The sequence below is a fragment of the Ictalurus furcatus genome, chromosome 8 (genome assembly GCF_023375685.1).
Source record: "Ictalurus furcatus strain D&B chromosome 8, Billie_1.0, whole genome shotgun sequence".
NCBI classification, from domain to species: Eukaryota; Metazoa; Chordata; class Actinopteri; order Siluriformes; family Ictaluridae; genus Ictalurus; species Ictalurus furcatus.
In genome coordinates, this window is record NC_071262.1 from 12,011,030 (window position 1) to 12,032,589 (window position 21,560).

Genomic DNA, 21,560 nt, shown 5'->3' on the forward strand with positions numbered 1-21,560 from the left:
CAGCATCTATGACACTTAACCAGGGTCGGGAGGGTCACTTTAAAAATGTGTTCCATTACAGTTACAAATTAATTCATAAAAAATGTGATCCGTAATGTCATCAAAGTATCATAATATGAAAGTAATGTAATCTGATTACTTTTGGATTACTTCAAGGTCACATATGTAAATAAAGTCAAGAGAAAAGCAGTATTCTTAGACCCTGTTTTAGAGCTTAAAAACATATTCAATGTTTGGATTTGATTTGAGAAAATAAATAAAAGATCACTGTCCCTGATGCGGGTAACATTACATCACAAAAGTTATGGTGACCATATTCTGGTTTTTCAAAAAGAGGACACCTTTTTTTTTTTCTTTCATGTTTTAATATCGTTCAAAACAGTGTTACTTTGAATGCAGATTTTAATAGACTGAAAAAGACACACTATTAGCATCATTCTTTTGACTGTCCATGGAATAAAATAAAATATCAGGTGCCATGAGTGAACCTTCTGCCATCATTTACACATTTGAATGGCCATACAATACGAAGCAATGTGATAACATGACATTAAAAATGACCTTATATGGCCATGGGCATTGTTTCGACTCAGGATGTCTTCATTTGCTGCTATTGTCAAGAAACTGTTTGACGCCGCACACAACAGCACTTCACCTTCACACGCTCGCTGAGAGTAGGCTAATGATTAGAGGCAGGAATTTGGCCAATAGTTGTTTTATAATCGACCAATTGGTGTGCGAGAAGGCAGGAATTACAGAGCGGGGTTAAAGCAATGCAAACATGCGCACACACATGATGCAGTATTAGACCATAAGCACATCATAATGAAATTAAAGTCGAATACTGGACAAATTCTCAAATTTAGAAATCTCGGCCGGTGTTTTTTTTTAAATCTGAAAAAGTGGACATGTCGGGGAAAAAGAGGATGTTCGGTCACCTCAATAAAAGCATTTCCGAGAACAATGTGTTCATTTCTACCAAATTAACTGCAAAATTTATTTGCACATGCACCAGGAGGTTGCTCATGTGAGCCACGACTGCCAAGAGAGAACCAGAACTATAATCAAGCAGCTGTCTATATTGTGTTATGTCAAAAGATTAATTTATTTGGTTTTAAATGAAAAGAAAAAAAAAGTAATCCTGATAGTATTCCCATTTTTTACAAAATGTACCTGTAATCTGATTACTTTGTTTTTTGACGTAACTGTAACGGATTACAGTTACCAGTTTTTTGTAGCCTGATGACGTAACACTATTCCATGTATTCCGCTACTCCCCAAGCCTGTACTGAAATAACCATGAAATAAAACTTGATTTATTTATATTCACATTCGCAAGAATTTATACTAACAAGGGTGGTGTGGTTGGACTTTATTTCATTTCTTACAAATGAAGTTAGCAAGCTGAAGAATGTCAGTCCACCCCAAACCCTTCCAAGCATTTCATACTAACCGAGTCGTGTAAATTGTTCTTTTAAATTGCAAAAATGTGAGCATGTAAATGATCCTAATATTGGTCTTAAGGACCAAAGTTGTACATGTCTATGAAGGGATGTAACCTTGCTGAAAAAATCCCTCACTCACTAGACAAGAAAGCAGAACATTTGTTACAGACTCCTCTCTAATCTAAATAGCAGATTATCTCAGTTGATACAATCTCCTAACGTATTTCCTCCTCAAGACTGGCTTAAAACAACGTTGCTTTTCTGCTTTAAATTACTGGAGCTATATGTGTCTTTTCTCCCCTGCTGAGGCAGAGGTTGTAAATTCCTGGCTGAAGTCATTGTTAGTGTGTACATAGTGCTTGGATCTCATCCCAGTTTTTTTTTTTTCTGTCTCTTGCTTTTTAAGCGCTGCTCGAGACACAAACCGTTACAGCACGCGCAGGCTGAACAGCAGCAGCTACCGTGAGAAATAAGAACTGCCTCATTTCCATAGCCTTACATTTTGGTAAGTTTTATATTCAAATTATCTTCTTCATGCATGGCTTCTTCACATAAAACCCAATAGATAGCTACTTCTCTTGACTTATAGATATTGTGTGTGTGTGTGTGTGTGTGTGTCTGTCTGTCTGTCTGTCTGTCTGTCTGTTGTCCTCAGAGTGTGAGTTCATCTCAAACGACAAGTATTTTGATGAAAGTTCAGGTTTTTTATGTTATATAATGTGATTTGGAATTCAAAAAAATAACGGACCAGCACTAATGTATTTCTCTGAACAGTTTGGTTTAAATAAATGATGGAATTTATAGTACAAGAATCGTCTCTGAACCAAACTGCAGAGTAAAATGTCCACAGTCATTCAATACAAGAGGAACCTGAAGATTAAATGAACTATATAAAATAACAAACAAAGGCCATACATAGCACAGTTTGCAGGACCGCAAAGGCCCTTATCCTGCCTTTAATACTGTTTTGATTCATTTATTTCAGACGTGATAGAACATATCGAGTCCCCTGCTGAAAAATGTATCGGTTTTAATGGAAACTGTAATGTAATGGTCCCTGTGGGTCTCCACTGGTTATCTGTTGGCTTCTATTGGTGGCATGTTATGTCTAGTGGAGGATCAATTGAAGGATCAATAGAACACCTTTGACATTTGGTAATGGTTTTAATGGTTAACAGCTGATGGTGTGTAATGGTATTTGTAGTGGAAAGCATTAGAATTCCTGTGATGGTTTCTATTGTTTTTTTTTCCTTCTTCCCAGCAGGGAGGTCTTTGCTTTGCAAGTAAGGAACTTTTTTTAGTAAGTAAGGAACTTTGTATCATTTATGTTTACAATGAAATCATAGTATCACAGTAATTTCATAGTCATGTTTTCTGAGACCAAACCTGAATCACACAGGCCTGATCAAGGCATTCAGACCTCATTAAGACTCATACAGCTTTACTTCAGCTCAGCCAAAACCATGAGCTAATTCCTCCCTAGCAACTTTTACACACCTGGATGTTTGGCCAATACAATGACATCATGTCACTTGGCATAAGAATTAGCTCCTTTCCCACTTTTCCTCCCTGTGGGGGGCCTTTTTCATGTCATCCTTTTGTCATTTTACACCTCTTCAGATTCTCTTATCTTTTTTTGCTTTGTGCCTGTTGAGCAACACATAACATCAGAGCAACATCATCCTTGCAAAAATATTTGTATGAGGTTAAGTGGTTTATCCATATAAGGTTTGTGTTGAGAGCACTGTTTGTACTCCTGGCTTAAGTGATCGAGAACTTTTCTGGAACACAATTTGTGTAATTAGTCACCAAAAGAGCTTCCAGCAGCTGGATTGTCTCATTTTCCCATCATGCTCCTCTGCACTCCACTAGGGGGAACCTCTGAGAACCTCTCAGTGCTGGAGGTCCTAATTAGGTAATGTGGAGCAGCTGTGACATGTACTGAGGCATTCTGTCCACTGGGGGCAGATTTGGATCCCTACCTCTCAAACTCTTGTCCAATATTCTCCTTTATCTCCAGCTGGCTGGATGTAAGCCATATGACTGTCCAACAGCGATAATACTAAACAGTTCTGTCTAATATTACATAACTGCATTGTGCCAATTCATCTCACCACAAAGGAATGAGGGTGGATAATCCAAATTATAAGGACCTAAGCTAAGTGGAAAAAGACAAAGACTGACCTGTGATAGGTCCAAATCTGAGCACAAAGTGTCGACTCTAATCTAAATATTAAATTTACAATTTCATAAAGATATGAATACATATTCTTACAAATAATTACAGAGAAGAACATAACTTTATTTTGATTTAATGGGTTTTTGAGTTAGAAATGTGGACTGTTAAGCATGAGATTGGAATCAGTTTTATTTATTTATTTATTTATTTATTTATTTATTATTATTATTATTTAGAATTTTAGAAATACAGTGGGGGAAATAAGTATTGGACATGTCAACATTTTTCTCAGTAAATATATTTCCTGTAAGGTTATTCATATGAAATTTTCACCAGACTCTGGTATTAACTCAAGAAATCTGGAAATATAAAAAACTCACAACATTAAAGTCCATATATAAGGTTATGTGGAATAAAGTGGAATGACACAGGAAAAAAGTATTGAACATGCTAAGAAAAAGTAGTTCTCCAAGGCAAGGTAAGGCAAGGAACCAGCTAAAACATGCAGAATACTTTTTTCCTGTGTCATTCCACTTTATTACACATAACTTTATTTATGAACTTTAATGTTGTGAATTCTTTATATTTCCAGATCTCTTGTGTTACTGATGTCTGTTGAAAATTTCATGTGAATAGCCTCATTGGAAATACATTTACTAAATTTTTTTTTTTGACGTGTCCAATACTTATTTTCCCCCACTGTATGTATATATAGTCCCTTAATGTGTAAGAGTGAAATAATACAAAATATTTATGCATATGCATAATTTTTTCAGCAAAATGACTTGTCTATCACACTACTAACATGTGATCATTTGTTGATTTTACTGACTGTGCTTGTAATTTAATGAAAACCCACTGATCTGTGCAACTGGTTTTGGTTCCTTTCTCAGAAAATGTGTGGTATTAAAGAATCAGCCAGAGGAGTGAGTGGAATAAAAATAATGCTGCACTTACTTTCTTGACATTTATCCTCACATACGTTTTCTGTCTATGTGGCTTATCTAAGACTTCATCAGGGTAAAGTGTTTGGAGTCCACTCTGAAAACAATTCGCAGTGAATTCTTGCATGGAAATAACTTTCAGTAGTTTATTTCTAATTAATAATAATTCCTTACATTTATGTAGTGCTTTTCTAGACACTTAAAGCGATTTACCTAGTATTTGCGGGGGGGGGGGGGGGGGGGGGGGGGGGTGGTGACGCCCACCACACACCAGCTATTAGGGGAGGAGAGAGTGATTTAGCCAATTCAGAAATGGGGATTATTAGGTGGCCATGATAGAGAAGGGCCAATGGGGGAATTTCACCAGGACACTGGGTGAATTTCTTTGAGAATGTATGTCATGTTGCTTATTTTGAGCTGAAAGTTCCACACAACATATAATATGCTGCATGAGCACTTGTTAGTGGCTATAGATACAGATGATTTTGTCATATAACTGTGCAGCTGTGAATGGTAATGGTAAACTAGACAGATAGAGCTCCCTAGTGAGAAGTAAGGCTTAGTGCAGGCATGTCTAGAATGCTGCTTACCCAGTATGTCCCAGCTTTCTGTCTCTGTTTGTGTTCTTACTGCACATTCTTAAGAGAGATCACTTTCAGCATACACGACTAAGGCCCATCCACAGAGTGCTATGTGACCTTTATGATGGAACAAGCTAGAATTCTGTTCAAGGTGTCAAAGAGAAACTAGCTCAAGTCCTGTCCGTTATAGTTTTATCCAGACAGGGTTAGGTAGGAATTTTGGGCACTTTGGCACGTTAATACTATACCCCACTCCACACCCTGCCTCACAGTTGTTCCCCCAGTTTTCTAACATCTCCTAGCTTTTTATGTTGCCCATGCACCCAGTAATTTGCCTATCAACTACTTATTTATTAACATACCCTTACAGCAAGCATGTTTAGACTGGATAACCATGAAAGTCATGAAATAGACCAGGTAGGTGCATCCACCAAGAGGACCGTACCAAGTTCAGGCCAAGCACTAGGTCAGTCAGCAGACCCAGAATGCATACGGGCTGAAAGAAACAAATGATAGAAAGCTGATTTTAAATAATGTATACAGTGGGTTTGGAAAGTATTCATACCTCTTTAGCACCTTTTATTGTATAATAAAATGTGTGGTATTAAACAATCAGCCACTTTCTTAACATCATCCTCACTGATGTTTTCTATCTGTGTGGCTTATCTAAAACTTCATCAGGATAAGGTGTTTGGAGTCCACACTGAAAACAATTCACAGTTCAATTCCTGCATCATAATAATAAATGATTTTGACAGGCAGATCCTGTCAAGCTCACTCAGATTGGATGGGGAGTGTCTGTGCACTGCCATCTGTGAACATGTTTCTCCACAGGCATTCTAGGATGTTGAGACTTGTTCTGAATCCACTGCAGTATTGTCAGGTTGTTGTCATGCTGAAAGGTGAACCTTCACCCCAGACTGAGGTTCTGTGCACTCTGGAGTAGGTTTTCTTCAAGGACCTCTGTATTTGTCTGTATTCATACTTCCATCAATTCTGAGTTTCCCCATCTCTGCCACTGAGAACTACCGCCATTGAATGATACTACCACTACCATGCTTTACCACAGGGATAGTCCTGATTGATGGAGTATATTCTGAGATGGTTGTCCTACTGGCCGGTTCTCACATCTCTGCAGAAGACTTCTGAAGCTCTGTTCGAATGGCCACTCGTTTCATGGATACCTTCCTGGCCAAGGCCCTTCTAGCCCTGTTACTGAATTTGGCTATTAGAGCAGATGTAAGAAGAGTCCTGGTGGTTACAGACATCTTCTATTGAACAAAAATGGAGCCTACTGTGTTCCTGGGAACATTCAAAACTTTAGAAATGTTTTTATACACTTGCCAAGCTCTGTCTCAATATAATCTGATGCAGAGGTCTACACAGAGTTCCTTGGACTTCATGGCTTGGTATTTGGACTGACGTACACTGTGAATTGTAGGACCTTACGCACACAGGTATGTGCCTTTCTAAATCATGTCCAATCAATTGAATTTGCCAAAGAAGGACTCCAGACAAGTTCAAGTAATTAAAGTAAACAGGATGCACCTGAGCTCATTTTGGAGTGTGTTAGCCAAGGGTCTGGAAGTAACAGCAACCTGTTTCTATTTTATTTCTGGCAAGAACCCAGTTTCCTTCCAAGCCAGGGACATGCACAGACATTTTGGGTGGCAAGGGCTCAAGTGGAAAAAAAGGGCACTTCTCATAATTATTTATTGTAATTTCTTTTTTTCTTTTTAAGCAAAATATTAAATATATTAACACACACCCACACACAATAACTGATGGTGACCAAGGGAGGGCTGTCTGTATCATGTAAAGATCTATCAGCAGACAACAAACTAATAGAATGGATAGTTATTAGATGAGGAGCCTACGATCAAATTGATGAAGTTACTGTTTAAAACATTACACTTTTTTCATGTAGTGGTCAACTTTGAGATTTTGGTCTATTTTGCTACCATGTCATAATGTTGGGGACTGGGGAGGTGGTTGTAAAGAGCATTTGCTATCACTGAGCTCATGAGTGTTACTATTCATCTCATAAGTGCTTTTAACCACTTCTGAACCGGATCTGTGTCACATTTGTGGAAAATTTTAAAAAGTAACATTTGGATCGGTTCGTATATTGGACCACTGTGACCTTGTGACACTGTGCCTGCTTTGCTGTGAGGATCCAGAGAGGATCTACAGTGGATGCAGCACTACAACTGGCCTTAATCCAGAGTTATCACAGAAAAAAAATGAAGACATATTTAGTGGCAAGCTTAAATTCTCCCTTTCATTTAACCACTTTGTTTTTTCTTCTTCCAGTTTTCAGCCTTATAATTAAATATAAGCCATAGATCCCCCCCCCCGCCCTTACATTTCTTTTGTCTCTCAGTGATCTTGGAGAGCTAGGCTATGCATATTAGATTTAAAGAAACACCATTCCGCCTAATGGATAATAAAGACTCGGTAAGACATCCTTTCGGAAAGGGGCCGTGTTGTGTTGGATCTTGTTTGAATTTGAGTTAGACTGTTGGTTATATTTTTGTGTACATGAACAGACAGCTTCCTGAAACACTACTCCTTTAACCCCATTTCCACTGGGTATTGCTCAGTTCCTTCAGATCTCAAAGACCTAAACTAAACCCTCCTTCATGATCCTATGCGATTCACACATTCTGACCTTCATAATCGGCATTTATGAAAGGGCTGTAGATGGTCCTGACGGATCAAGAGCAGTGCCTCTGTCTGTGTGGAGGGGGTAAGATAACAGATGAGTGAGGTGATGTTTATGGGTTGTGCCAGTGGGAGTAAGCAGGACTATTTCAGGCTTCCAGAAGGGATGGTCTCAGCAGAGGACAGGTGGGATGGCAGAGAAAGCTTTCCATCTCTATTGTATACTATAGTCACAGCTGCATATCCATCAAATGACTCATTCGGGCCAATGTCAACATTCCAACTTTTCAGAAATGTTAGATACGGAAACTATTTTAAAACACGTACATCATCACACAAATGTCAACAACAGCTATATGGGAAGCTACACAAAGGGGGGTCTGCAGACCACAGGGTCCATGAAGTATAGTTACAATGGTGGAAAATTCACAACCAACAATTGTGTATTATTATATTTATTATGCTCTTATCATTTTTATATTAGCCTCTTTGACTGGTCACTTGAATGGGTTTAATCCAAACCTCATTAACTCAAAATCATGTAGCCCTATTATTAATTTGAACTTTAATCTAGTGACAATATTAATAGAAACTCTGTGAGTGGATAGTTTAGAAACGTAGAGCTCTTTGTCACCAATAGGAACACCATTTCAGCAGGAACACCACATTAGTGTTTACACTCCAACATGTCTGACCCATCAACCCACAGTCGGAACAGTCTTTAGCGCTAAACACTAATCATGTTTCTTCTGTTTAATCACAAAGGTATTTTTGAGAAAGTGCAAGAATGTCGACTAAACTTGAGGTGTGACATTGTGATCGATATATAGATTAATGCACCATTCTGTATGAAGTGGGATGGCTGAAAGTCCCATTATAAGTACAGAAGAAAAAAAAAACCCTGAATAATAAAATGGACAATACTTACTTGAGACAATATCTGTTAGAAACCGCTAGAAGCTAATGCAAAGAGATATGTTCCTGTTTCATCACTTAGGCTTTAAGACATGTGTGATAAATGCGGTTTAAAGTTTTAAGTCACGGTACTATAAATGAACAGACAAGTAAACGCAAGTACAACAGTATTCATGAAAGGACGAGACATGCCCTAACAATCTGATGCACTGGTAAACACAAATGATAAAAGGCTAATGGCTTGTAAAGGTACAACATATCCACTCGATCCAGACACATATGAGTGAAACATTATGTTTGATAAATGATGAACACACACATTACTTTATGTAAACACATTAAGAATACTGTAGAGCTGATCTGCTGATTCATTTCAGTATAGTACACAAACGTCAAACCTGAAAATGTCAAGAGATGCTTCCCTGTATCTAAATCCCTGCTGCTGAAATTCTTCTCTGTATTGATGTCAACAAAGGAATTAAATCTCTATACTCTCCTCTTCCCAGACTCCTTTGGGGGAATACCCTAACTTGGTTAGAACATGTGGTGGTTTAAGTATGATAAAGCTTGTGGCAGTACAGAGTGTTTGGGGGTGGTTTGAAGTTGGGGTTATGCAAGTAGGGAGTGGGGTATTGGTGAGTACTGGGGGCAGGCGTGGTTTTGACTGGGTATATATATATGTAACTGTGGGGATAGTTTTTACTTACTCTCTATATTGGCTTCCTTGGTCCAAGAGCTTCTCTCTTTTGCCAGAGACTAACCATGACTTTCTACAGGCACTCAGGTAAAAAGTGAGATATGGTTTGATTTGTAGAGCATCATGCAAGGATGCTTACTCTTTTTTACACCTAAATTCTGGAACTGATTGCCCTACGGGCTATAATCTGCTGGATGTTGACATTATCAGTACTCAGTATTGTGGTTGTGCTGTAGGATTTGGGTAATTTAGGTAATTTTGGGTAATTTCTCGTTTGTTTTTGTTGTAAAATCTGAAATCTATAGATCTTAAATCAAAAGCCTGTGTAACACTAATTAGATGTTTGTTCTGGTGTGGTGGTTATTGTTGGCAAAGCCTTTTTGTGTGACCTTTGACTTATTGCTGGGTTTTAAAGGTTTGGATAACTGGTTTTGAATATATGGCTCTTTATGAAAGTAAACAAAGAAAAGAATTCAATACTTAGGCTTATGTGCTATGGATTATTATGTCATAAGCTTTATAAAAATATATTTCTGGTCTCTGCTTTAGATACAGGAGTTTCTATTTTGGATTTGTTGATCATTGCTGGCTCTTCCTCAGTGACTCAGTTGAATCCTATGTAGACCTTTTCGGATGGGCCGTGTTCTTCCCACTGGGACAAAATTGGTACTCTATTAAACCCTCTGGCAGAACACACCAAAAGGATCACAGGAGAAGTTGTGTGGTGAAGCCAAATTCCCTCATAGTGCTCAGGTCACATGGATGAAGTTCAGATTCAGACTCCACAGCACAATGACTTATTTCCTGTTAGTTCAAGCTAGCCCAATCCCATTCCCTATAATCTACCATGCTTTAAAAGCTTAGTTCCAACATAATATTCAAGTTGAAGGCTGGAACTAAACCCTACCGTACATTAGATCTGCAGGAGCAGGGATGGTCGCAATCTGTTCTGTGAATGGACACCAATGTTTTGAAACTTCAAATGAAAACATTACATACTAGAGAACATTAACAGTTGGAATGTCAATGCCATGAGTAAAGTGTTTCAGCAATATCATTTGAAAGGTCATTTGACTATGCTTTGGGATTAAGCCACAAGACCTACCTTTTGAATGGTTAATGCATCTTAAGAAGACATTCTTAGTACAAGCTTCCTGAATCATCTTCACACATCACTACGGAGGGTGCTAAGAGGTTATTCTTTAAAAAATACATAACAACATACAACATTTTAAGTTTTACCCTGCAAGCTGACAAGAATTTAGGGTCAATAATATTGCAAAATCAATCATATATTGTGCATTTGAGGCAATTTTAAGCATGTTGCACATAATCAGAAGTTGAGATTTTGAGGAAGATTTGGCTTACGGTTTTGAGACGCTCTAACACTTTGGTCTTTGTATCTTCCATGTTGTTATTAACTATCCTTTTAATTAAATTATGATGATTTTCTTCTGTGAATAATATCCTGCTTGTGCTGGTCTGATATCTTCAAAACCTGCTACTCATACCGACCTCTGGGCAACTATGGGCCGTTTATATTATATGCTACCTGTGTAACTATGGGAACGACAACAGTGATCGGCTGCCGCCAGGAAAATTCCACTGGAACTTCAAAAAGTACAAACTCTGTCGTCAATGGTCAGTATGTACATGTAGCTCTGTCAATATTAAGTGAAGGTGTAAAAGCTAGTTGGAACTCATAATTGTGGTCAGCTGGGTAGCTGTCCTTTCATACATGTCCCTTCGATGTTTGGTATGCGGTTGCCGGGCTATGCGTGATTACAGCCAACATGAATGGAGAACGGATTAGCCGGAGACCATTCATCATCCCATTCTCATCTTTCAGGCATGGCTTTAATGGAACATCTGAGTCACCAACACAGATATACAGCTGCAGTATCATTGTATTATTTTTTTCATAGGTTAAATAAAGCTGCTGACATTTGGTGCTGCTAATACTAACAAACTGACACATCTTGAAAGAATTTAGTGCTGCATTGTTAGACTTTATGAATGTGCCAAGATAAATATTGTGATCTAAACAACAACAACAACAACCACCGAGCCCTGGTTTTAAACATATCATCATTTTTGATATTCTTAATCTGTCCTGTACTGACCTCTTGAGGCAACCATAACAAGAACAATAAAGTATAATGGAATATACATTTTTCAAATGTGAAAACTGAACTGAATCAGGTTTATAAATACATATGAACATGTCTAACTGTTCAAAACGTATCTTCTTTCTCTTGCCTGATGTCGCTACAGGCCCACGTAGTTATACGAGCTCCATCATGACGGAGCGCTTCAACTGCTTCTACTGCAGAGATGACCTGCATGGCAAGAAGTACATCCAGAAGGATGAGAAGCATGTGTGTGTGCGCTGCTTTGACAAGCTGTGCGCCAACACCTGTGCGGAATGCCGTCGACCTATCGGAGCTGATGCGAAGGTGGACTTCCTGTTCATTTGCCAGAGAAAATACTTTGACAAGCTTTAATCTCTGTTAACCACCAACTCCTACCATCAGATTTACCTTATGAAAATATCGTATCCTTTAATTAGTAGATTTTAAAACGTACTGTAAGTGCATATACCATATACGTGGTGTTTAGCGTATACAGCTGATGCCTTAATAAAGATGAGTTCTCATTCTTTTCATTCCTTGCGTTTTAAGGAGCTGACCCATAAGAACCGGCATTGGCACGAGGACTGCTTCCGCTGCGCCAAGTGCTACAAGCCGCTGGCCAATGAGTCTTTCGCCACTAAAGACGATGGCAAGATCATGTGTGGGAAGTGTGGTGCCCGTGAGGACTCACCCCGCTGCCAGGGCTGCTACAAAGTCATCATGCCTGGTGTGTGATTCCACTCATTCGAACTAGTGTCTGTTATCACTGTCACATCGTTAGCTAATTTAACCTACGATTGAGTATTCTTTCAAGACAGCTCTTGGCCACTGTGTTTTCCATCAGGGTCTCAAAACGTGGAGTACAAGCATAAAGTGTGGCATGAGGAGTGCTTCATCTGCTTTGAGTGCAAGCAGCCAATCCGCTCGCAGAGTTTCCTGCCCAAGGGGGATGAATTCTACTGCAGCGCATGCCATGAGAAGAAGTTCGCTAAGAACTGTGCTCGCTGCAAGGAGGTGACGGATGCAAGGATAGAGTAGAGCAGAGATTCCCAACCAGGGGGTCACTGAGGGCATTAGGCTTCACACAAGGGGGACAGAACGCGGTTTAACAAATGAATTAGTGAAGTAAAATACTGGGCAACTGACCGTCACACACCGAAGCATCTTGACGTGTTTGAACATACGTGTTCAGTACAGTTGTGCACAAAAGTTGGCATACCCCTTGCAGAATCTGCTAAATCTTAATACTGTTTACAAAATAAGAGGGATCATAAAAATCCCATGTTGTTGTTGATTTAGTTCTGTCCTGAATAAGCTATTCCACATAACAGATGTTTACATATAGTCCACAAGACAAGATAATAGCTGAATTTATTAAAATGACCCCGTTCAAAAGTTTACACACCCTTGATTCTTAATACTGTATGTCGCTACCTGGATGATCCCACGACTATTACATAAAGTGCAAACATTCACTGATACTCAGGAAGGCAACACGATACATTAAGAGCCAGGGGGACGTAAACTTTTGAACAGGATGATCGGTGTAAATTGTTAGTATTTTGTCTTCTGGGAAACATGTAACTATATTATTTTGTGTCTGAAGGGCAGTACTAAATGAAAAAAAAGATCTTTAAACAAAATAATTTACACTGATCATCCTGTTCAAAAGTTTATATCCCCCTGGCTCTTAATGTATCGTGTTGCCTTCTGGAGCATCAGTGAATGTTTGCACTTTATGTAATAGCTGTGTACGAGTCCCTCAGTTATCCTCAGTGTGAAAAGATGGATCTCAAAATCATATAGCCGCTGTTGGAAAGGGGTCAATTTTGCAGACAATGCTGGAAAAGCAAAGAATGTGCAGGACCTGGAGGATTATTCTGAAGAACAGTGGACGGTTTAACTGCTCAGGACAAACAAGGGACTCATGAACAACCATCACAAAACATAAAAACAGCCATGGATCATCCAGGTAACGACACACAGTATTAACAATTAAGGGTGTGTAAACTTTTAAACTGGGTCATTTGTATAAATTCAGCTATTATCTTGTCTTGTGGACTATATGTAAACATCTGTTATGTGGAATAGCTTATTCAGGACAGTACTAAGTAAACAACAACATGGGATTTTTATGATCCTTCTTATTTTGTTTTTCTTTTAGCAGATTCTGCAAGGGGTATACAAACTTTTGGGCACAACTATATGTGGCATAGACCTTGAAAACACTCCATAGAACCACTTCTTTCTATTCGTTGCTCTAGCAATGTACAATTCGTATATTAATGATAGCAAAGTCTGATTCCACAATCCAAATGCAACCCGCAAGTCCTAGAAATAATTTTCCGCGCCATGAAACCTCTTCGCTTATGTAAAGATAACCGGGAAAGCCCTGCCTGTATTATGTATTCCGAATCTGCTTCCCTTCCCCTCTGCCATCCACACACCAGTCTATAAAACACGTCGTTTGATCCAGTTCAGCACACGATGGGAACCACTAGAGTAGCGGATAAAAAAGAAAAACCCGAGTGATGTGACAGACACGTTTTTTTTTTTTTTCCATTATTTTAGATCACTAGAGGTTTAGCAGATTTCTGTAATTTAATATCGGATTTCAGTGCTGAAAATTTGAACAATGTTCTCTTTAAAACTTTTGTGTCAACCATCTTTCCAGCCCATCACCTCTGGTGGGATCAACTATCAGGATAAACCGTGGCACTCTGAATGCTTCGCGTGCAACACCTGCAAGAAGCCGCTGGCTGGAGCTCGCTTCACTGCTCACGAGGACGACTTCTACTGTGTGGACTGCTACAAGACCTCTGTGGCCAAGAAGTGCTCTGGATGTCAGAACCCCATCACTGGTAAATATGGATGTTGTTGAGTTGTGTGTAGGGATAGTTTTTAAGAGGCCCACACAAACATACATAGTGATGTTCGACAGCAACATAGATTTAATATGCTGAAAATATGACTTGACGCTTTAGTGAATTTTAATAGTGAGAAACCAATAATAAGTGTGTGTGTGTGTGTGGGGAAATAATCATCTCCTTTTTGACACCCACATAAATACGCTTCTTGCAGGTTTTGGCAGAGGGACTAATGTCGTGAACTACGAGGACCACACTTGGCATGAGTACTGCTTTAACTGTAAGAAGTGCTCTCTGTCCTTGGCACACAAGCGCTTCGTCCTGCATGAAGCGAACATCTACTGCCCCGACTGTGCCAAAAAGCTGTGAGACCACAGCCACTCTTTACAGATTTCATTTAAAGGAACAGTTTCCACTCTATACTGGTGGCAACTGTAATTCATTATTCGCATTGCTCCTTTAAATGGTGATTTATTAAGCAAACAAATGGATAAAAAGTAATTAACGCAAAGACAAAAAGAAAGAAAAAGAAAAGCACTGACTGGCTGAGAGGATGGTTTTAGTGATGAGAGGCTTCACATCACTAAAAACCCCCCCCCAAAACCAGGCAGTATTTAAGTAGAAAATAGTGAGTGGTGTGCAATTAATGTAACAAATACACATTTATAGTCAGTTATCTGTAACCTTCACAGCAATACACGAGTGTCTCTGATGAGCAGTAATACTGAATTTTAAATATATGAAACCATGCTTTACTGGAAGCAGGCTTTACTGGAAGATTTCTTGTCATGAAGATTTAAAGCAAACCGTTTCATGTTGCTTCGTGGAAATGTATTAACGCACCTGAGTATTATGTTTTTCGGAAATTATGACGCGTGACACACACATTTAACACGAATCCTTTGGCATGCAACTATATTAGTATATACTTTATTCATGGGTGATGTAACAATGAATCTGAACAATAAACTTCGAGCTTCAACTAAAGCCTTCATTTCTGAGTTATGAAAGAACAAGTATATTACAGTTGGTATGAGCAACTTTAACATCAAAAAACATTGACTTCTTTTATCTATAGCAAAACTTTATTTGAACAGTTTATAGTCTTTTTTTTTTTCCAGTAGAGTTTGGGTCAAATTTACAACTATAATTTGTAGTCAGGACTACGTCAAGATACAGAATATTGCATCCTAGTTAGGGCCCCTGGTAAAGTAAAATGATTGTCATGGCCAGTGAAAGCACGTCATGTAACATTTAGTATTCAATATATGAAAATAAATAGGTCTCTCACTTTATTCCTAAGGCACCATTCGACCACCATGGTGAGCACTGTATGCTAGAAAACAGCTCTGAAACCCAAAACACTCAAGGGTTTACAGGGTCATGGGGGGAGGAAGCAGCAACTGCACTGGGGTGACCATGCTGCCTTCCTGCAAAAGCAACACTCATCAAAAACACACACACACACACACACGCACACACGATTGACTGCATCTGCAGCAGCCACCGCAAGACTCTAAGCACTTTGGGGTGTCTAACGTTTTTGAGGTAGGGAGGGACTGCTGAAAGACTAAAATAAATGCAGCCCATCCCTCCCTTACACGCCAAGCACATGTTTATTAGCTGTAGTTTGTTTTTTCTTGTCCCCCCCCCCCATTGTCCGAGTGTGTCACCACCGGAATTCTGGACAGTGTTTGGGTCTCAACCTGAACGTTTCAACTGAAGAGTGTCTCTTATCCTGGAGAAAAATGCCAATCAACTAAAGCAGTGAGCAACAAAATATGGCTTTCAAGTAAGTGATCCATGCCTATATTGGAAAGAGTGGTGTTATGAGAGGAATGATACTAATTAGTTCATTAGTAAATGACCATGATCTTTAAATAGTGAAATGCCCTGTGCTCAGTGGCCGCAGTCATTTCCGAGTAAACTAGTGTGTGTGTGTATATATATATATATATTTAAAAAAAAAAAGCCAACACATGCCCAATATAGACTATGGACCCATAACAGTCTCTACTCGACACTTCAAGCATTTGAGGTTCAAGCTTTTCCTTGCAACTACTAACAACAGCACTATGGACAGGAACTCGTACAGTATTCGTTCTTTTAATTACGAGTCCTGAGCACAATCCATCTGGATCCACCACCAGGATTCCCCAATTTTTAACTTATAAACAAGGTCCACATGCTTCATTTCTATGCAATCATATTCAAATCAACCTGACAGCAATAATGGAATCGTATTTTACCCGACTTGCACGCAACCTCCTGCAACATTCATATTCCTCATCCATTCATTCCCCTGACAAAAAACAAAACAAAACAACAACCCCAAAACAAACAAGGCCAGGCTCTTTAAATGTCTAGATCAGATGCTGTTGCGTAGCAGCGGTACAGATGTACACCAGAGAGGAACCAACCAAAATACACTTCCCTTTCACTTACTCACTATTCCCCAAGCCATAAAATAACAGCTGAATACTGATCACGTTCATAATACTTACACAAGTAGAAATAGAGTTTTAAATATTATCTTAATATACGAGATCAATTTTACAAGACATAAAACTGGCTGAGCCGCTGGATTAAGGATCCTTTTTTTTTTTTTTTTTTTTTTTTTTTTTTAAAAACGTGAGAGGAGCAGAAATAAAACGGCAGTCTCCAAAACCCTTTAGGACCTGACAGAAGTATGACCCTGAGGGAACGTGGGGTTTTACACAACACTAGCAATGATTCAAGCTTTGAAAACAGAACAGAGAATTGCCTCTGCCTAACACCCTAAAAGGAACAACATCATGCACCTAAACAGCTCATCGAAATGTGCAGTTGTTAACAGATTACAGTAATTCCTGTGTGCTATAATTACAGATTCACGCTGACAGTCAAAGATGTACTTTAGTTTCGGGATGGTCTTAAATGAGACTTTATGTGAATACCTAACCATGTTTATACTCATGTAGAGATAGATGTAGGGGAAAATGGCAACATAGGGCAACAGCCACAAACCGGAAACTTACAATGTTAAAACTACATTCAACAAGTTATAAATGTTTACAAGATTTGGTTTTTTTTTGCCTCAAGCACCTTGATCCTTTACAGATTAAAGCAACTTGACAAGGAATTGGCTTAGCTTGAAATTCAGCACTTTTAACCAGATCCTATTTTGTCACCTTTTCATGAAATATCTTGACTAAGATTGGTTACGGTTAGGATTTATACAATGCTTCACAGCAGGAGAGAGGAAAATGACCAGCCTATTGGCCCGAGTCCTCACATTAGATTGGGCAGAAGCTGGAAAATGCAGATAAGGTGCCACATGCGTCAATGTAACTTGAAGGAACCACTGCCAAGGCTGTGTGCACTACTGTTGTTGAGCACTACTCAGTTCACAAACATTTTTATACCAGTGTGAGAGACAGCTGGAGGTGTTCCTCCTCTGACCTCAACGGCGTTACTTCACATTAATTGCTCATTTCTGCTTAGGTCCACTGACCGTCTGGGATCACTTGCAACAGCTAATATTGAAATACAATGGAATGCAAATAAGCAAAAAAAATTGACAAATACAGAAAGGGACAAGTCATAAAATGCAAAGTCAGAAGAATAAATTACAAAAGACTCAACATAAAAAAATCTAAATAACATTAATGAGAAGAGGAGAGGAAAAAAAAAGTTGAAAAAAAACGGACAAGATGCCAACAATGAAAAGAAAGAGAGGCAGGAAAACAGAAAATTAAGCATAAAGGAAGATGATGTTTCCCTGAAGCGTTTGTTTCTTATTTTCAGCTATAACCTTAAAAAAAACCAAAAAACAAATATTCAACTTTATTTTCGGAGGTGCAGACGTTGAGGCCTTCCTCTGTGATTCGGAGCTTCTCTGGCTGTCCAGGTGAGCACAAGGAACTTTGGAACTCAACCAGACAAACATCATGGAGTGCAATTAGCAAGCGTCCTTGGCTGAAGTCATCAAATCAAATCTCTGAGGACAATTGTGTTGGGGAAGAGAACGGGAGAGACAGGGCAGGGACGAAAAGGTGGGGCAATTCAGTACAATGCATATATCTTTAACAGGAGGCTATTTATTTGTCTCAAAGAGTCATTAAGGATACAAGATATAGGAATTATACATGAAACATTAAAAATCCTCACCGGACAGGGCTTCAATGGGCTGAGCTGGATGGAGGGAGTTCACAGGTGCCGGCTTGTCTTCAAAGGCCACTCTGGGTCCTTCAGGTCCCACACCGCAGTCTATTAGACTCTGATTACAGGCGTCAGGCTCCATGAGCGGCCGGCCTTTAGTGTGAACTCCCAGATCGATGATCTCTTCAAAGCTCCAGGACCCTGCTTTCCCATTCAGCCCCATCTTACAGTCCTCATTCACAAACTCTGAGCCCTCCACCAGGTGTGCCTTGGGATAAGAATTACTAGAGGAGACAGAATTGAAGCTTTAACCGATGAAGCAGTTGACTGTGTTAATAAAAATTCTTTAAACATACACAAAAAAAAAAAGAAAAAGAGTTTTCTGTGAGCTTTTGTACTACAACAGACACTAGATCGATTACCACAGCAAGATGTACAAAAGAGACTAAAACATCATGAAATGTTTTCGAAGACTCCATTCACACCTTGCCTTGTGTCATGAGTATCAGGATTAGATCTGGGTAGAGATTACCATGAGGTAAGGCGTCCAAGCTACATTTGATTACCTCAAACTATACCAGGAGAGCGACAGATATTTCTGAAGCATTCTGGCACGGTCATATTTTGAGGTCATACATATGGTCTATTAATTGGTTATACAATTAATAAAGCTGGATTTAACGTGCATCTGATACAGTGTGCTGTTGTGGTAGGCACATGCAGTCATGTGGAAAAAAATAAGTACACCCCATGGAAATTGTTGGCTTTTTGACACATTTGTGCAAGCAAACATTTGCAGGGCTCATACAGATGCTTCCTAATGAAATTCCAGGACTTTTCAAGCACTATTTTTTGTTTTCAAGGACTATACAAGAGATTCAAACATATTCTTTATTTCCTTTTTGTAAATGCCAAAAATAAATAAATAACAATACTTAATAATAATAATAATAATAATAATAATAATAATAATATAATACACAATCAATTTTTATATGATGCCTTTTGCAGCCATGCTGGACTAAATTTGCATTTCCCAGGCTCTGCTTCATCTTCACCATAACATCAATATACAGGGTGTCCCAAAAGTGTCCATACATAAGAGAAATTTACATTTTTTTTAAGCAAAATGTCCCACAAAATATTTCATACTTACATATATTCAACAGAAATACCAACAGATGTGATATTCTTCTGTGGAAAAAGTAAGTAAACCCTAGACCTCAGAAGTTAGTATTGCCCCATTTAGCAGAAATAACTTCTTGTAGGCATTTTGCATAATCGTCCACCAGACTTGCTGGAATTTTTGTCCACTCTTCCATGCAATATTCACATTATCTTCAAGCACTCTTTGATATGATGCAGAATTCATTGTTGAATCAATGAATGCAAGCTCTCCAGTCCCTGATGCAGCAAAGCAACCCCAAACCATAAGATTTCCACCACTGTGCTTCACAGTTGGTATGAGGTGCTTCTCCTGAAAAGCTGTCTTTGGTCTGTGCCAAACATGTCTGCTGTTACTGTGAGCACATTATTCTTATATTATTATTATACTCCAGAACACATTATTCCAAAAGGCCTGGTCTTTGCCTATATGCTCATTGGCAAACTGTAGTCTTGCAAAGACTTTTTCCTGACACACTTCACATGCAGGTCTATCTCTTTCTGATTGAAGAAGTATGCACTTTGACACCAACAGTTGCAAGACTTACTAGTAGATCTTGTGATGAAATTTTGAGGTGCTTGGAGATTTCTTTTTGCATTGGATGGTCTGTTCTTGGGCTGAATTTGCTGGGACAGCCAGTCCAGGACAAATTGGCAGTCGTTTAAAATCTGCACCATTTGTAGATGATTTTCCTTACAGGGGAATGATGTATTTCAAATAATTTGGAGATATTTTTAAATCCCTTGCCAGACTCATAGGCACCCACAACCTCTTTTTTTTTTCTGAAGGCCTTACAGAACTCTTTAGATCTGGGCATGATGACACCATACACCTCAATAGCAAAGGGAACACCAGACACTAGATATGAGAGGTTTAAATAAGACAGGTTCCACCTCCACTCCCTAAGCAGGTTCTAATAACTGGCGCCCAATCCTGAACACCTGATTCTAATTTGATGGATTTGAAGGTGTGATAAATGTAGGGGTGTACTTACTTTTTCCATGTGACAAATTTGTTTTTTTGTTAATTTATAGAATGTGAAAATTACTACAAAATGTCAATTTTATGTCATTTGATAGAGTGTATCAATTTCAATGGGGTGTACTTGTTTTTTCATGCTCCCTTGAACTTTAGCACACACTTATCTGTCAACCTGAACTGGTTATCTTGCCTAGCCTCTTCCTAACCTGCCTCCTTTTATTGGGGTGAAGTTGAAGTTGGTTGGTTTCAAAACCCCATCTCACAGCAGACATCTATGACTAATTCTACTGTGGGGGAGGCCATTTATCACTTTAAAAGGGTCAGTAAATTCAGCACTTTACACAATTTTAAATGACCCCCACATCTATGCGTAACTGTCCCCATCAACAAAGTGTTTCCAGTTAGAGACAGCACATAAAATCACGATTATGGAAACTTTTTTTTTTTGCACAAAACAACTGGAAACAAGTATCATGTCATGTTTCTATGTAACAGGCAATGCAGCAAATCAGGCATTAATATGACTAACTGGACACACATGACTAGTATAAATGCATGTGAGTAAAAAGACTTGAAATAACCAGGCATGAACAGATAAGATAAGCTGTTTTCTGTACCTGATGGCTGTGGGCTGTGCTGCACTGAGGCCATTGTTGTTTTCTTTGTCATCCACTTTGGTCTGTTCATTCACACCATCAAGTGGCTCTTCTGATTCCAGCCGGCCTTCTTCTGAAGACATGCCTTGCTCCTGGATGTCTGCTTGGTTGATGACCTCTGTGTTTTGCTCTGATTGGTCCTCTGAAATCAGAAAGATCAGGACTGTGTTATTATTAAAAAGCAGACAGAGTCT

At 38.9% G+C, this 21,560-nt stretch overlaps 2 protein-coding genes across 11 annotated transcripts in view; one reads left to right on the forward strand and one right to left on the reverse strand.

The window, feature by feature from the left end:
- Positions 1-1,844: 1,844 nt before the first annotated feature.
- Positions 1,845-15,027, forward strand: fhl1a (four and a half LIM domains 1a). Of its 2 annotated transcripts, none has more exons than XM_053630829.1 (6): positions 1,845-1,950; positions 11,700-11,881; positions 12,107-12,284; positions 12,402-12,571; positions 14,232-14,418; positions 14,639-15,027. In XM_053630829.1, the coding sequence occupies exons 2-6, from the start codon at positions 11,726-11,728 to the stop codon at positions 14,791-14,793; spliced, it is 846 nt and encodes a 281-aa protein (XP_053486804.1). In that variant the 5' UTR covers positions 1,845-1,950; positions 11,700-11,725; the 3' UTR covers positions 14,794-15,027. The 2 variants fall into 2 exon arrangements, with proteins under 2 accessions (XP_053486804.1, XP_053486803.1); XM_053630828.1 differs by lacking the exon at positions 1,845-1,950 and adding an exon at positions 7,556-9,512.
- A 477-nt stretch (positions 15,028-15,504) lies between these two features.
- map7d3 (MAP7 domain containing 3) overlaps positions 15,505-21,560 on the reverse strand; it is a 43,348-nt gene continuing 37,292 nt past the window's right edge. For all 9 annotated transcript variants that reach the window (XM_053630821.1, XM_053630819.1, XM_053630820.1 and 6 more), the window contains 3 exons: positions 21,328-21,508; positions 18,574-18,848; positions 15,505-18,403 (listed from right to left, as the gene is read on the reverse strand). In XM_053630821.1, the coding sequence (XP_053486796.1) occupies positions 18,396-18,403; positions 18,574-18,848; positions 21,328-21,508 (464 nt within the window). In that variant the 3' untranslated portion in view covers positions 15,505-18,395. The remainder of the gene's footprint in view (positions 18,404-18,573; positions 18,849-21,327; positions 21,509-21,560) is intronic.